Here is a 16,850-nt window from a genome sequence, read left to right as displayed (position 1 = left end):
AAAACTGGTTTCGCTGGGCAGCTGTGCACATTTTGTCGAGCAGGAACTGTAAGTGTTTGCTGAGTGTTGCCATTTCATGCTCCTTGCAATAAGCAGGTTTGAAGATTTAAAAGGCTATGATTTCACCTCTTCAAACTATACTTCCCATGAATACGTTTCTATAATTAATCTACTAGTCCTTGAATATCAGAAGACTTTCATCTCTATAGCAGTGTTAACACCATGACCTGACCGAGAGAAGCCACAGAGAGGAGCTAACAACAACAGCTTGCTCAAAGAGGAATTTCTTAAAGACAGGAAGAAGAGAAGAAAGGAAGCATGACATAGGGAAGAGGTAGTCAGCAATGATAAAGGAATTAAATCTGGGGTTGGACAGGAGGTCAGAAGTGTACAAAACTATCTCATAAAGCAGAGTCCTGAGGTAAATTGGGGAAGATCCTGGGGAGAATTTAGAAACATAGAAAACCTACACAATACAGGCCCTTCAGCCCACAAAGCTGTGCTGAACATCCAGTACAGCACATCAGGCAAGCAATCAAAAACCCAAAAGCAATGAAAGGTTAGGATAGGCAAATGAGGCTTGGTAGGAGTATGGTGAAGACCAGTGCAGAGGGACAAATGGGGGTGGGGACACTGAAGAACGAAGGTACTTCAACTTGACTAACAGTCATTTAGTGGAAAACTAGAAAAACCAAGAATCTCCAAGAAGAGCCCAGTGACAGGACTGCCTAGGGCAACCTGGTTCAAAAAGAACATTGCACTGAAAGTGATAAAGAAACATAGAAAACCTACAGCACAATACAGGCCCTTCCGCCCACAATGCTGTGCCGAACATGTCCTTACCATAGAAATTACCTAGGGTTACCCATAGCCCTCTGCTTTTCTAAGCTACATGTACCTGTCCAAGATTCTCTTAAAAGACCCTATCGTTTCCGCCTCCACCACCTTCACCAGCAGGCCATTCCACGCACTCACCACGCTCTGCGTAAAAAACCTACCCCTGACATCTCCTCTATAACTACTTCCAAGCACCTTAAAATTGTGACCTCTTCTTCTAGCCATTTCAGCCATGGGAAAAAGCCTCTGACTATCCACACGATCAATGCCTCTCATCATCTTATACACCTCTATCAGGTCACCTCTCATCCTCCGTTGCTCTAAGGAGAAAAGCCCAAGTTCACTCAACCTGTTTTCATAAGGCATGCTCCCCAATCCAGGCAACATCCTTGTGAATCTCCTCTGCACCCTTTTTATAGTTTCCACATCCTTCCTGTAGTGGGGCGACCAGAACTGAGCATAGTACTCCAAGTGGGGTCTGACCAGGGTCCTATATAGCTACAACATTACCTCTCGGATCCTAAACTCAATCCCACAATTGATGAAGGACAATGCACCTTATGCCTTCTTAACCACAGAGTCAACTTGCGCAGCAGCTTTGAGTGTCCTATGGACTCAGACCCAAAGATCCCTCTGATCTGCCACACTGCCAAGAGTCTTACCATTAATAATATATTCTGCCATCATATTTGACCTACCAAAATGAACCACCTCACACTTATCTGTGGTGAACTCCATCTGCCACTTCTCAGCCCAGTTTTGCATCCTACTGATCTCCTGCTGTAACCTCTGACAATCCTCCAACTATCCACAACACCCCCAACCTTTGTGTCATCAGTAACTTTACTAATCCATCCCTCCACTTCCTCATCCAGGTCATATATAAAAGTCACAAAGAGAAGGGATCCCAGAACAGATCCCTGAGGCAGACCAGTGGTCACTCACCTCCATGCAGAATATGACCCGTCTACAGCCACTTTTTGCCTTCTGTGGGCAAGCCAATTCTGAATCCACAATGTCCCCTTGGATCCCATGCCTCCTTACGTTCTTAATAAGCCTTGCATGGGGTACCTTATCAAATGCCTTGCTGGAATCCAAATACACAACATCTACTTCTCTACCTTCATCAATGTGTTTAGTCACATCCTCAAAAGACTCAATCAGGCTAGTAAGGCCTGCCCTTGACAAAGCCATGCTGACTATTTCTAATCATATTATGCCACTCCAAATGTTCATAAATCCTGCCTCTCAGGATCTTTTCCATCAACTTACCAACCACTGAAGTAAGACTCACTGGTCTATAATTTCCTGGGCACCCTGAGGACATCATCCTGAGCACCTTATTTTATGTTGACTGCTGTTTCCTTCACAGGAAAAGGCCAACCAAATTGTGGAGTGATCCAAAACCACCCAAAAATAGTCATCAAATTTCACTTAAGAAAAGCTAAGTTTCAGATGTATAACAGCAGAACAAAAATAGTAATGCAATTGAATTTCTAAGGATGCATCCCTACTTCAAGTGTGGCAAGGCCACTTTGCTAATTTTTTCATGACCTCCTCTTCCAGCAACAGATTTGTCAAATTGGGCAGAGTTGGGTCAGTGCAGACTCCTTCCACCTCCCCTATTCACTTTCTGAAGTAAACCATTCAGAACTGCAGTGAAGCACAGAGACACTGCATGTTACAAATGTGGATATCAGACACCAACAACTGAGGTTAGACTAACTGGTCTATGATTTCCTTTCTTTTGCCTTCCTCCCTTCTTAAATAGTGGAGAGATGTGGCAATTTTCCAGTCCTCTGGAACCATGCTAGAATCAAATTATTCTTGAAAGATCATGACCAATATATTTGTTATCTCTTCACCGACCTCTCTCAGGACTCTGGGATGTAGTCCTCTGGCCCAGGTGACTTAACCACCTTAAGACCTTTGAGTCTGCCTGGTACTTCTTCCTTTGTAATAGCGATGGCACCCACTCCTGCTCCCTGACACTCACGGACCTCTGGCACACTGCTCGTGTCTTCCACAGTGAAGACAGATGTAAAGTACCCATTAAGTTCATCTGCCATTTCTTTGTCCCCCATTACTACCTCACCAGCATCATTTTCTAGTGGTCCAAAATCAACTCTCACTTTCCTTTTACTCGTTATATAACTGAAAGAAACCTTTGATATCTTGCTTTACATTAATGACTAGCTTGTCCTCATATTTCCCTTCTGAGAGCTTTTTTTAGTAGCCTTTTGTTGGATTTTTTTTGTACTTTATTTTTTTTATTGAAGTTTATCAAACAAATATTTCCATAAGATGTATTTCAGACATTGTACATATATATCATATAATCATATATATCACAAAATCTCCACGAAGTATTTATCTGGGGGACACACTTATAGAAAAGAGTGGAAAGAAAAAACAAGCAAAAGGAAAGAACTATGTACAAGTAGGGAGTGATCTTTTTTTTTACAACAGATTCATTGATTTGTGAGAATAAAATCAGGCCTATGAGGCATTATGTAGTTAAACCATTTTTCCCAGGATGAATCAAATTGTCCCAGCTTATGTTTAACAGATGCTATTATCTTCTCCATTTTGTAAATGCCCATTGTAATTTCCATCCATGTATTTAGAGTTGGGCTCTCCTGTGATAACCATTTCCTAGTAAGAGTCTTTTTACCAGCCACCAACAGTATATTGATTAAATATTGATCTCTTTTCAACCATTCTTGAGGTATATATCCAAAATATATGGTCTTACTCTCCAAGGGTATTTCACATTTAAAGATGTCTTGTAAGGCATTGTGTATCCCCCTCCAATAGTTTTTGATAACAGGGCAGTCCCAAAAAATATGACAATGATTTGCATTTTGATTTCCACAATTTCTCCAGCAAACAGGGAGGTTACTATCATAATGGGATTTCTGAGAGGGTGTAATAAAATCTTATCAAGTTTTTCCATCCAAACTCCCTCCATTTCTGTGAATTGGTACACTTCCATTGCTACCCCCATATTGTTGTCCCTCCTTCCTTCTCCCATTTTGTTTTAATGTATGAAGTCGAATGTGTTTTAAGATTTGACAAACCCTTATACATGCTTGAAATGATTCTACTACCATTATCTGAATTATATGCTTTTCTAAAGAGCTCTATCAAGCATGTATTTGCCTTGGTTACATTTTTAAGCGTCTTATTAACATATTGTCGCATCTGTAAATACCGATAAAAATCTTGTTTTTCTAATAAGTGTTTCTCTTTAAGTATTTCAAAACTGAACAGTGTTCCTTCTTTCATTATGTTGCAAAGAGCTGTTATTCCTTTAGCTGTCCAGTCCTTAAATCTAGCATCCAATTTATTTGGTGTAAAATCAGAGTCATATGCACACCATTTAAGAATTGCAATATCTCCCTCTATATTACATTCTTTTATAGTAGTTTTCCATATTTTAAGAGTCAATTTCACCCATGGGTTATCAATAGTATTTATGTACCTTTGCAGGTTGTTATCAGCCAAAATTGCTTTTATGGGGATGGGAAGTACCCGCTCCTCAATGTTTTTCCATTGAGCGTCATATGATGGGCTGCACCAACATATCACAGCTCTCAACTGTGCTACAAAATAATAATCTCTAAGAGAAGGCAAGCCCCATCCTCCCTTTTCCTTTGCTAATTGCAAAGTTTTGAGACGAACTCTAGGCCTTTTACCCTGCCAAATATACCTTGATAGCATCTTGTTCCATTCATTGAATTGATTTTGATTAATCTCTATTGGTAGGGTCTGAAAGAGATATAGCAGTCTGGGCAATATATTCATTTTAATAGACTCAATCCATGAACTGAGACTGAAAAAAGGAATCAGGCTCCATCTTGCCACATCTTCCTTAATTTTTTTATATAAAGGCTGATAATTACATTCTGATAATCTTGCCAAATCTTTTGGCATAATGATGACCAAATATTTGAAAGACTGTGTGCCATGCCCAGGACTTTCAATTTCTCTTGGTGGGCTATAGTAATATGAAAGTAATTGGGTTTTATCTATGTTGATCTTGTATCCTGATAATTGACCAGATTGTTCAAAGGATTGCATCAATTTAGGTAATGAGTATGCTGGTTGCCCTAGGTTGATCTAAATGTCATCCGCATAAACAAGCCAATTTATGCTCTGTCCCTTTAATAGTAATTCCCCTGATATCTTCATTTTGTCTGATGTATTGAGCTAATGGTTCCAGATATAACGCCACGAGTAGTGGTGACCATGCACAACCCTGTCTCGTGCCCCTTTCTAGGGTAAGACTATTTGATAAATATCCATTGATTTTCATCCGACCAGTAGGATTGTCATATAGTGTCTGTATAGTTTTAATAATTGTGTCTTGGAAACCAAATCTATGTAAAACTCTGTAAAGAAAATTCTAATTAACCAAATCAAATGCTTTTTCAGCATCCATGCTTATCACTATTGCTTCGATTTTATTTTTTTGTATATGATCCATAATGTGAAGTGTCCTTCGTATATTGTCGAGTCTGGCGTTGTCGTATAAAAGCTCTCTGATCATTACGTATCAGTATGCGTAGAAACTCCTCTAATCGTTTGGCCATGATGGAGGTAAATAACCTATAATCTACATTAAGAATGGATATTGGTCTAAATGACACGCATTCCATTTTATCCTTGCCTTCTTTCGGTATAGCTGAGATTATCGCTTCCTTCCAACTGGGTGGCATTTGTGCCTTTTTTAGAGCCCAGTTCAGTGTGGGGAGTAAAACAGGAATTAACTCATTTTTAAATTCTTTGCCGTATACCCATCTGATGCTGGTGACTTGCTTAATTTAAGCCTACTAATTGCAGCTTTTAATTCAACTTCAGTTATGTCAGCAGTCATCGTTCTATTTTGTTCTTTGCTTAAAGTGGGTAACTCTAGAGAATTCAAGGTGGTGTCAATTTGGGTTATGCTTCCCCCTGGAACTTTGGAATATAGCGTTTTGTAAAACACTTCAAAAGCTTCTTGAATTTCACTTAGCTTATTTTTTATCATTTTCGTTCTTGGGTCCGTAATTCTATGAATTGTATTTTCCGCTTTTTTCTCCCCCTTTCCACGCCAGTATTTTCATAGATTTCAATCCATTTTCATAATGTCTCTGTTTCAGAAACATTAAGTTTTTCCTGATTTCTTGCATAGCCAAATTATTTATTTCATTCCTAATTCTTTCAATATAAGTAAATATATATATATATATATACACACACACACACACATACAAATATATATATACACACACACACACACATTACACACATACATATATATGCACACACACACATATATATATTCTCATTTTAGTAGGGAAAAGGAGTAAGTGAACGAATAAAGAATAACAACTAGGTAATATAAAATACACATTATAATAAGTATTTCTCGAGATACGTATATCACCGTGTACTTTTGCTTCCCTTTAGCTTCTCAACATTTTTAAAGTTAGCCAAACCTTATAGCTCTTCTGAAGGGGGTGAGGACTGTCTTTGGGAAACTCCCGGTCTCTTCCTGATATGTTTCTCTCGGCTTCCTCCCGTCTCCTGCCTTCTCATTTCTCGCATTATTTCCCAAGCCAAGCAGGACAATTCCTCAGCCAGGCTTTCTTTCGTTTTGGTCATGCTGACGGGCAACCCTCTGGCCTTCGTGTCTGTAGACGCTTCTTCCACTGTCTGGTACAACTTTGTCCCATTGTCATAAAACACTCGAAGTTTAGCAGGGTACGGAGTTTGAAATCTAATCTTATTTTGCTTTAAGACTCGCTTTACTTTGGAGTATTCTTTGTGTTTCTGGAGGACCGCGGGGGGGTTAATCTTGGTCAAAATATATTAATTTATCCTCTAAAAACACTCTCTTCTTTCTGCAGGCCCTTCGTAGAATCTCCGCCTTGGTACTGTACCGGAGGAATTTAATTATAATTGAGCGTGGCTTTCTATCCAGGCTAGGTTTCGGAACGAATGCTCTTTCGATTTCCAGCTCCATAGCCAAGGGAAGAACCAGCGTGTCCCGCTGTAACTTTCCGACAAACTCCGAACGTTGTAGATTCTGATATTTTTCCACCGTGATTTTCCCTGCAGGTCAAGCAGTTTACCCTCTTGGTGATGTATTATTTTTGCTCAGTATCCATTCCACGTTTTGAACGCGATTTTCCACCTTCTCAATTCGAGTCTCTGCCACCGCTATTTTTTGATTAACGCTGGCGAGCTCTGCCTTAATATCACGGAGCTGCTGCTTCATATCTTTCTGGACCTCCATTATTTCTTTCAGGATTTCGAAGACATTCGCCGCTTCGACTGAACGAGGCCCAGCAGCTGCCTCGCTAGCACGCGGTCGGGTCAGGGAGCCACTCGCTGCACTCCTCTCGGACACAGGCTCCGCAGTGTCGCTTTTTTAATTTCCATTTCTTCCCCCCATTCTTGTCCTTCTTAAAGTTCAAATATTTTTTGAAAAATATTATATTTGACGGGTTAATAAGGCTTAATACACGTTTTTCCAGAGGAGCTAGTGACTTCAGCTGCCATTCTCGACTATGACGTCACCGGAAAACCTTGCCTTTTGTTGGATTTTAAAAGCTTCTCAATCACTCTTGTAACCTTATATGACCTTTCCTTGCCTTTTATGAAGTCCCTAACTTCCCTTGTCTACCACAGTTACCTAACCCTGCATTTGAGAACAACTTCTTCTGTGGGACATATCTTTCCTGTGCATTGTGAACTATTCCCAGGAACTTTAGCCATCTCTGCTCTGCCACCATCCCCACCAGTATCCTCCTCCAATCCACCTGGGCAAGCTCCTCTCTCATGCCTCAGTAATTCCTTTCATTCCATTGGAATACTGATGCATGTGATTTATGCTTTTCCCTTTCAAACTGCAGATTCAACTCAATCATACTATTATCACTGCCTCCTAAGGGTTCCTTTCCATTAAGCTCCCTTATAAGATCTAAGTTAATAAGATCTAAGTTAGCCTTTCCCCAAGTAGGCTCAAGCACAAACTGCTCTAAAAAGCCATCTCATAGGCATTCAACAAATTTCCTCTGTTGCAACAGCAAACTAATTTTCCCAATCATATTGGAGTCTCCCATTACAACTGTGACATTACCCTTATTACATGCCTTTTCCAGCTCCCTTTACAATCTCAACCCCACATCCTGGCTACTATTTGGAGGCCTATATGTGACTCTCATAATGGTTTTTACTCTTGCATTTTAACTCCAGTTATCAAGATTCGACATTCTCTGACCCTCTTTCTATAGATGCTATGCCATCAGATCCACACCACCACCTATGCCTTTTTGCCTGACCTTTCAATATGAAGTATATCCTTTGGTGTTAAGCTTCCAACTATGGCCTTTTTTCTGCTACGACTCAGTGATGCCCACATCATATCGACCAATCTCTAATTGCGCCACAAGTTTGTCTATCTTATTCTGAATGCTATACACATTTAAATACAACACCTTCAGTGCATATGGACTTCAGGAGAAATTGCCTCCCTTCCACTCTTCACCAACAACTCTACAGTTCGCTACATTCAGGCTCCTGGGCATCATAGGAGCTCATGTGGGAGAACCACATTTCCTTCATTAACAGGAATGTCCAGCAGAAGATGTACCTCTTGCAGCATCCTCTCAGAATATATGAAAACTACAGTGAACGCTTATGTCAGCAAAAAAGGCTGCAGTCCACCCCGACTGCAGTACGGGTGTGTGTTCCTGATGAAGAAGCAGCAAAAATCATTGTGGACACGACCCACTCAGCAACTGCTTTTCCAAAAGCTCCCTTAAAACAAAAAATTCACACCATCTCAAAAATTTCTTCCCTCAGGCAATTAATCCCCACCTACTGCTGTCCATTACCTGTCCGTAGCCTGCACTATGGACACTATTAACCATTTTAGTAATGCTGTTATATAATTCTTATTCATGTAAACGTATATGGTGAATAAAGTTGATCCCTGATCCTGAGCCTTACCGCTTAGGGCGAAAACTTTCATGTTTCTTCTGAAAGGTGGACATTGGGGTCACTGCCTGCACGGCTGTTTGGTTCAGCCTGATTGCAATTGCCTAGAACGCAAAGGGATGTGTTAATCCACTAACCGCGAACCTTTTACAAAATACAGGGAACATTAATATAACAACGGGTTGTCAGTGTTACCTCTGGGTTGTCAGTGAGGTAGATCTGTCTGGATATATTATTGATAGTGCAAATCCACTGTAAATAAAAAACAAAACTGTTATGTCAATCTTTAAGGAAATCAACTGAAAGAAAAATCTGAGAATATGATTTAATTTGATACCTCTTCATATTCCTGCTTGCCTTCTGCTTGCAGAATAATGTTCCTACAATGCAACCATTCACATGTAACTAGCTGTACAGTAGCTTTGATACTGAACAGTTCAATTTTAAACATATTGACTTCATTTGCACCTATTCTACTGTTTTCCTTTGGTAATAAACTGCAGCTCTCCAGGCCCAGAGACACATGGGTCTGTGCTTTTGCCTTGTTGGAAGATGCTAAGCTGGAAAGCAAGTCTAGACCTTGGCCAAAGCTCAGCAATGTACGTGGAACAGGCTGGGTGTCTGTGAAGTACAAGGACAAAGACTTTCTGAGGAGCATGCAGACCGCCCATCAGTTGGGTAAATGTAGAGTCTGAATTAGCTAGCCTTATCAAAGCAAGATACGTCCCACCCAGAACTCACCACACATAACCACCCTTCTTCAGTCACTTTCAGGTTCCACCCTGCTTTACACTCCACCCTCCAGTTTTCTTTACCTCTTTCCTCTGCAACTTCCAACTTCTCGTTGTTCTGCTGAGACAGCATTAACACGGTTTCTCTCTGCTTAGCACTTTTACTTCAGAAGTCTGCAAGAAGAACTAGAACTAGGGGTCAGAGGTTAAGGGCAAAAGGAGAAATGTTCAAGAGGAAACAGAGAGTAAATTTCTTCATTCGGGGAGTGGTGAGAGTGTGGACAAACTGCCAGTGGAAGCGATGGGTTCGATTACAACATTTGGATAAATACATGGATGGGAGGGTATGGAGGGCTATGGTCCAGGTACAGATCGATAAGATTAGGTAGAATAACAGTTCAGCACAGACTAGATGGCCTAAAGGCTCTGTTTCTGTGCTGTGCTGCTTTATGACTCTATAACTCTATCTGCAGTTATTTTTTTTGCTTTGAAATACATTCAAATTGTTTTCTATGTGGATTAGCAAACTACCTGGATAAAACCAGTATTAAAAGATCTGAAAAGATTAATGAAATCAAAAAGCACAGACAATTACTACTTAGCCAAAGCAAAATACTCAATTACTTCACTTGTGTTTTGCCCCAAACCTTGACACTCCACTATCGTAGCGAGAGATCCCAAGTCAGAGATGATGACTTTAGGATGTTCACTGATTCTTGTTAATGTAAACAGCTCCCAGCCACCAGAGTCTCACAATGATTGTTCACTGATTCCTGTTTGAAATAAGCAGCTCCCAGCTGCCACACAGTTGCACGTTGTGACATGGACATTAACCCATACTTGATCAAAATCCACCAACCACCCAGACAGTACCCTCACTGCAAGGACTACAGTGATCCACAAAGGTGGTGAAATATCTCTTTCTCAAGGCAAAGTAAGTAGGAAAAATACTGACTATAATCATGAGCGAACAAAAACTCTCAAATCCCAGTTAGGAACGTCAGGTATCTGATCCTGTTACACCAAGGGAGCAATGACCTAATATTTATTCCTTGTTCTCCTGGCTCAAGCTATCAGCACCATCGTGTTGATAGGAATGTGAACACTTACAGAATTGAAGAAATATTAAAATCCTTTTTTTAAACTGAAAACCCAACCTAATAGGGTACTGGCAACACAGGAAATGCAACCGAACAAGGTGACAGCTACACATGAAATGCAAACAAAGTGACGGCTACACAAGAAGTGCAACAAACAAGGTGACAGCTACACAGGAAGTGTAACAAACAAGGTGACGGCTACACAGGAAGTGTAACAAACAAGGTGACAGCTACACAGGAAGTGTAACAAACAAGGTGACAGCTACACAGGAAATGCAATCAAACGAGGCAGTGACACAGGAAATGCAACCAAAGACAGCAATGACTACAAAGGAAATACAACCAAACAAGGTGATAGCGACAGAGGAAATACAACCAAGCAGGGTAATGACTACATTACAGAACAAGAAACTGTTATGATTCCTATTGTCTGAAAGGTGACAGCTGTCTGGGAAATTCTGTGCATGCCATTGTTTAAATTTTGAAATGAAACTTAACTATCTTCTGCAGTTTATGATTAGAAACCTAGGTGTAAAAGCAGGTCAAGGATTCAGGTTTGTAACCACAGTAACATCTACTGAACTTGATCACCAATGGGGAAAAAAAATGACCTTCAATTTAAAAATCCCAAATTTGCAAACAGTTTCAACTGCACTGGAATTGTCCACAATTCAGTACTAAAATTCCCTGGATTTTCCCATCAATAACTAACCACTACACTCACTTCCTGCTATGAGATGGCAAAGTTTGAACCCAGTGATGTGAATGAAGAGCTGCAATTTATATCAAAGTATAAACATTCAGAGATTAGAACAGATGGATAAACAAACAGTAGAACTGCTTTAGTGTAAGGTGCCAAATCAATAGATTGTGGAGGGACATACATTTTTCCTGAAGGTGATGCGATCTGAAAACAGTATCTTCTGTCTTCACAGTCCACTGCCATGACTGAGCAGTTATCCAGATCCATGATGAGGCCGCCGGCCACTGCTCCTCGTGGCTGACACATCAGATTACCTCCTTGGGTAAAAAAGTACAGCCTTTCCCAGGATGTAGACACAAGACCAGTTTTACTAGCAAAAAAAAGTGACACAGAGATGAAATTAGTCTCGAGTTATTGCAACCAATTAATGTTCCAAATAAAGAAAACAGAAAGAATGGAATATTGACATTTCAAGTCAATGGCCTCCACCAGAACAGGGAGGTGTTTCTAATACAACTTCTCAGCAAACATACAGGCAGATTCTGAGCTGAGAGTCAAAGAGACTCTGTGCTGACCATCAATATCCTACCCATTTACACTAATCTTATTCCATACTCCCCATATTCCCATCAATTCTGTCCAGATTTTACCACTCACACACGGAGACAACTTTACTGGCCAATTAACCCATCAACCTGTGTGTCTTTGGATGAGAGAAGATACCGGAGTACCCAAAGGAAACCCACTTGGTCACAGAAAGAACGTGCAGACTCCATACTGGCAGTGCAAAGGTCAGGACTGAAACCAGTTTTCTGGCACTGTGAGGCAGTAGCACTACCCACTGCTCCATAACTCTGAGGAGAGGAAACTGAGAGGAAAAAGCAGCTGGGTCTGTAAAGAATGAAACACTAGAGCCAGTAAATTGGAAAATTGTAAGAAAATTATGGATCATTAAATTAGCCATAAGGACGCATGGATGTGAAGATAATAGCATGGATAGAAGATTGGTTAACCAATGGAAACCAGAGAGCTGGGATAAATGGATAGCAGACAGTGTGAGCAGAATACCGCAGGAATCAGTGCTGGACCCACAACTGTTCACAACATGTTAATGATTTGGAAGAAGGGACCAAGTGTAGCGTATCCAAGCTTGCTGATGATACTAAATGGAGTGGAAAAGCAAATTGTGCAGAGTCTGCAGAGAGATGTAGATATGGGCAACAGTTTGGCAGATTGAGTACAATGTTGGTAAATGCAAGGTCATCTGCTTTGAAAGGAAAAATAGAAGATCAGATTATTATTTAAAGGTGAAAGGTTGCAGCATGCTGCTATGCAAAAGGGCTTAGGAGTGCTCGTACATGAATCACAAAAGGTTGGTTTGCAGGTGCAACAGGTTATCAAGTAGGCAAATAGAATGTTGGTCTTCAATGCTAGAGGAATTCAATTTAAAAGCAAGGAGGTTATGGTGAGGCTGCACCTGGAGTACTGCATGCAGTTCTGGTCTCCCCACACTGCCCAAGTAGACAGTGCAGCAGAGCTTTCAGCAGGTTAATTCTGTAGATGGGGGGGGGGATTGGGGTGGGCTCACTCCACCAGGAGAGACTGAGTCACCTGGGACAATTTTCACTGGAATTCAGAAGACAAAGAGAGGATGTAATAGAAAAGTAAAAATATGAAAGGGACAGATAAGATAGAGGCAGGAAAGTTGTTCCCATTGGTAGGTGGTCTCACCTAGAACTAGGATACACAGCCACCTCAAAATTCAGTGGAGTAGGTGAGGGGGAACTGCTTTTCTCAAAGAGCAGTGAATCTATGGAATCACCAACTTGCCCTGCATCCCACGGGCTGTAACCTTTCAGACCAGCCTTCCATGTGAAACGTTGTCAAAGGCTTCACGGGGGAAGTAGTACAGACTGCCTCATTAAATATATTTTAAACAGTTAGGTAGATTTTTTTTGTTATGAGGAGGAGAGGTGAATAGGTGGAGCAGATTAGCCATATTGAATGGCACTGCGGTGACTCGACAGGCGGTGCAAAGCAAAAGGGAGTACACAGACAGTGTAGCCTTTGACAGCATCTCACATGGAAGGCTGTTCCAAAAGGATACAACCTACAGGATGCAGGGGTAACAGAGGGTGATGGTGGAGGATTGTTATTGTAATTGGAAGCCTGTGACCAGCAGTGTAGCCACTGCAATCAGTGCTGGCACCTTTACTGGGCACTAGGAGGTTTGATGATGACATGAAAATTGATAATGGCGGAGACGGACAATCTTGAGCTACAGCACGATACTGTTGAATGGAACGTTAGCCACAGAAAGGCTCCCTGAAAGTGGTAGCTAGAGGGTGAAGGCAACGTTAGGGGTACTCAGCTTTTATCTTACAGGGGATAGAATACAACAGCATACAACACGTCTCCGCTGCTGAGTGTTTCCATCATTTTGTTTTTTCTTTCTAGTGCAGTCACAAAGACAGGTGAGGAAGGAAACCAAAAGAAAACTGTTCAACATATCCCACGAGAAGCAGGCACAGTCTGGACTGGAGGGTCCCCACAAGAGGCAGGCACAGTCTGGACTGGAGTGTTTCCATAAACACAACTCTGATTAGGAAGAAATGAGTGAGCCTTGGGGGAGTGGGGGCAGTGGTTGTTGTTCAATGTGACATTGTTGAGCCAGCTTAAGTTGGATTTTTACAGAGGGGGTATTGTTGGGGTCTCAGTTCAAAGAAGAATAGGACCCTCATGTCACCCGGAGTAACACACACAAGCTGATGCAGGAGTCAGGCAGCATCTATGGAGGGGAATGAAGAGTCAACATTTCGGGACAAGACCTTTCATATTCTTTTATATTACAACATTCAGGCCTCACACTTATCACTTCTCCATAAAAATTGGACCTAACTCTGATGGAGAAGCTGAATTTGTACCTGCCGAACAGCCCCTCCCTCACTTCTCTTTGTAGTCACTGGCGCCGGTCTTTAACATCCTTTTGTGCAACCAAGCTCACAGATTAGCCTCAGCTCACTGTTCAGCACTACTTCCAGCTGTCTAACACAGCACCAGTGTACCCAGTAACCATAGCAACAAGAGGTAATGCCTGTCGTTCAGAGACAAGACCAATCAGGTTGTCTTCAGATCCCATGGAATGGTTTGCTTATTGTTAGCGAGAACAGATTATTTCCAGGATAGTTCCCCCCATCTCTCCCTGCCTTTCACTATCACAGAATTCATCCTTCTACAGAAAAATCATGAACCATCGGGCAGCTGAGCTGACCACAGATACAAACACAATCATCTGAGCAAATCAATCAATTTTGCAGAATAAAAATGTAATGGCTGTACTTTCGAATATTCAGATATCCAGCCTTTTGAAGAAGATTCCTGTTAGCTTTATTGGATGAGGTGGTGTTGTCAGGCACGTAGGTGGTCTCACTAGCCAGCAGCAGTTCCTGCTGGGTCAGTCGCATTGCTTCAGCCTCAGTGTCCAGTTGCCCTTGGATACTGTAATGAGAACGGAAAACATGCCGCTTAATAAAACACCCCCTGAAGTATCTGACAGTGACTATTGATTTCATGTCAGTAAATGAACTATCGTTCCCCCATATTCAACATATTCACAGCATAACTAACAACCCCACCTACCTGATATTCTTCTCCTCCCCAAGACAAAAGATAGAAAAGCATATACAGTCAGCCCTCCTTATCCACGGATTCCAACAACCACGGATCAGGAAAACCCAGAAGTTCTCTCTCCAGCACTTGTTGTTTGAGCAAATACAGACTATTTTTTCCTGTCATTATTCCCTAAACAATACAGTATAACAACTATTTACATAACACTTACATTGTATTAGGTATGACAAGCAATCTAGAAATGACTTAAAAGTACAGGCAGCCCCCAGGCTATGAATGAGTTCCATTCCTGAGTTCGTCTTTAAGTCAGATTTGAAGTCAAACAGGTACATCTGGTATTATTTAGCATCAGTTAGTCAAACGTTTTTCTTTTTTTTTGTAATTTTTTTTATTGAAGTTCATCAAACATTTCCATAAGATGTATTTCAGACATTGTACATATATATCATATAATCATATATATCACAAAATCTCCACAAAGTATTTATCTGGGGTATACACTTATAGAAATGTGTGGAAAGAAAAAACAAGCAAAAGCAAAGAACTATGTACAAGTAGGGAGTGATCTTTTTTTTACAATAGATTCATTGATTTGTGAGAATAAAATCAGGCCTATGAGGCATTATGTAGTTAAACCATTTTTCCCAGGATGAATCAAATTGTCCCAGCTTATGTTTAACAGATGCTATTATCTTCTCCATTTTGTAAATGCCCATTGTAATTTCCATCCATGCATTTAAAGTTGGGCTCTCCTGTGATAACCATTTCCTAGTAAGAGTCTTTTTACCAGCCACCAACAGTATATTGATTAAATATTGATCTCTTTTCAACCATTCTTGAGGTATATATCCAAAATATATGGTCTTACTCTCCAAGGGTATTTCACATTTAAAGATGTCTTGTAAGGCATTGTGTATCCCCCTCCAATAGTTTTTGATAACAGGGCAGTCCCAAAAAATATGACAATGATTTGCATTTTGATTTCCACAATTTCTCCAGCAAACAGGGAGGTTACTATCATAATGGGATTTCTGAGAGGGTGTAATAAAATCTTATCAAGTTTTTCCATCCAAACTCCCTCCATTTCTGTGAATTGGTACACTTCCATTGCTACCCCCATATTGTTGTCCCTCCTTCCTTCTCCCATTTTGTTTTAATGTATGAAGTCGAATGTGTTTTAAGATTTGACAAACCCTTATACATGCTTGAAATGATTCTACTACCATTATCTGAATTATATGCTTTTCTAAAGAGCTCTATCAAGCATGTATTTGCCTTGGTTACATTTTTAAGCGTCTTATTAACATATTGTCGCATCTGTAAATACCGATAAAAATCTTGTTTTTCTAATAAGTGTTTCTCTTTAAGTATTTCAAAACTGAACAGTGTTCCTTCTTTCATTATGTTGCAAAGAGCTGTTATTCCTTTAGCTGTCCAGTCCTTAAATCTAGCATCCAATTTATTTGGTGTAAAATCAGAGTCATATGCACACCATTTAAGAATTGCAATATCTCCCTCTATATTACATTCTTTTATAGTAGTTTTCCATATTTTAAGAGTCAATTTCACCCATGGGTTATCAATAGTATTTATGTACCTTTGCAGGTTGTTATCAGCCAAAATTGCTTTTATGGGGATGGGAAGTACCCGCTCCTCAATGTTTTTCCATTGAGCGTCATATGATGGGCTGCACCAACATATCACAGCTCTCAACTGTGCTACAAAATAATAATCTCTAAGAGAAGGCAAGCCCCATCCTCCCTTTTCCTTTGCTAATTGCAAAGTTTTGAGACGAACTCTAGGCCTTTTACCCTGCCAAATATACCTTGATAGCATCTTGTTCCATTCATTGAATTGATT

General features: G+C 40.6%; 1 protein-coding gene across 2 annotated transcripts in view; it reads right to left on the bottom strand.

Moving 5' to 3' along the window:
* Window positions 1-16,850, bottom strand: part of appl2 (adaptor protein, phosphotyrosine interaction, PH domain and leucine zipper containing 2) — a 118,433-nt gene that overhangs the window by 26,941 nt on the left and 74,642 nt on the right. For both annotated transcript variants that reach the window (XM_059987844.1, XM_059987845.1), the window contains 5 exons: window positions 14,700-14,858; window positions 11,542-11,730; window positions 9,164-9,206; window positions 9,022-9,078; window positions 8,839-8,930 (listed from right to left, as the gene is read on the bottom strand). In XM_059987844.1, the coding sequence (XP_059843827.1) occupies window positions 8,839-8,930; window positions 9,022-9,078; window positions 9,164-9,206; window positions 11,542-11,730; window positions 14,700-14,858 (540 nt within the window). The remainder of the gene's footprint in view (window positions 1-8,838; window positions 8,931-9,021; window positions 9,079-9,163; window positions 9,207-11,541; window positions 11,731-14,699; window positions 14,859-16,850) is intronic.

This window comes from Hypanus sabinus, chromosome 13, assembly GCF_030144855.1.
Source record: "Hypanus sabinus isolate sHypSab1 chromosome 13, sHypSab1.hap1, whole genome shotgun sequence".
In the NCBI taxonomy this organism is placed as follows: Eukaryota; Metazoa; Chordata; class Chondrichthyes; order Myliobatiformes; family Dasyatidae; genus Hypanus; species Hypanus sabinus.
Note: the sequence above shows the minus strand (reverse complement) of the source record. Positions and strands in the feature narration are given on the sequence as shown.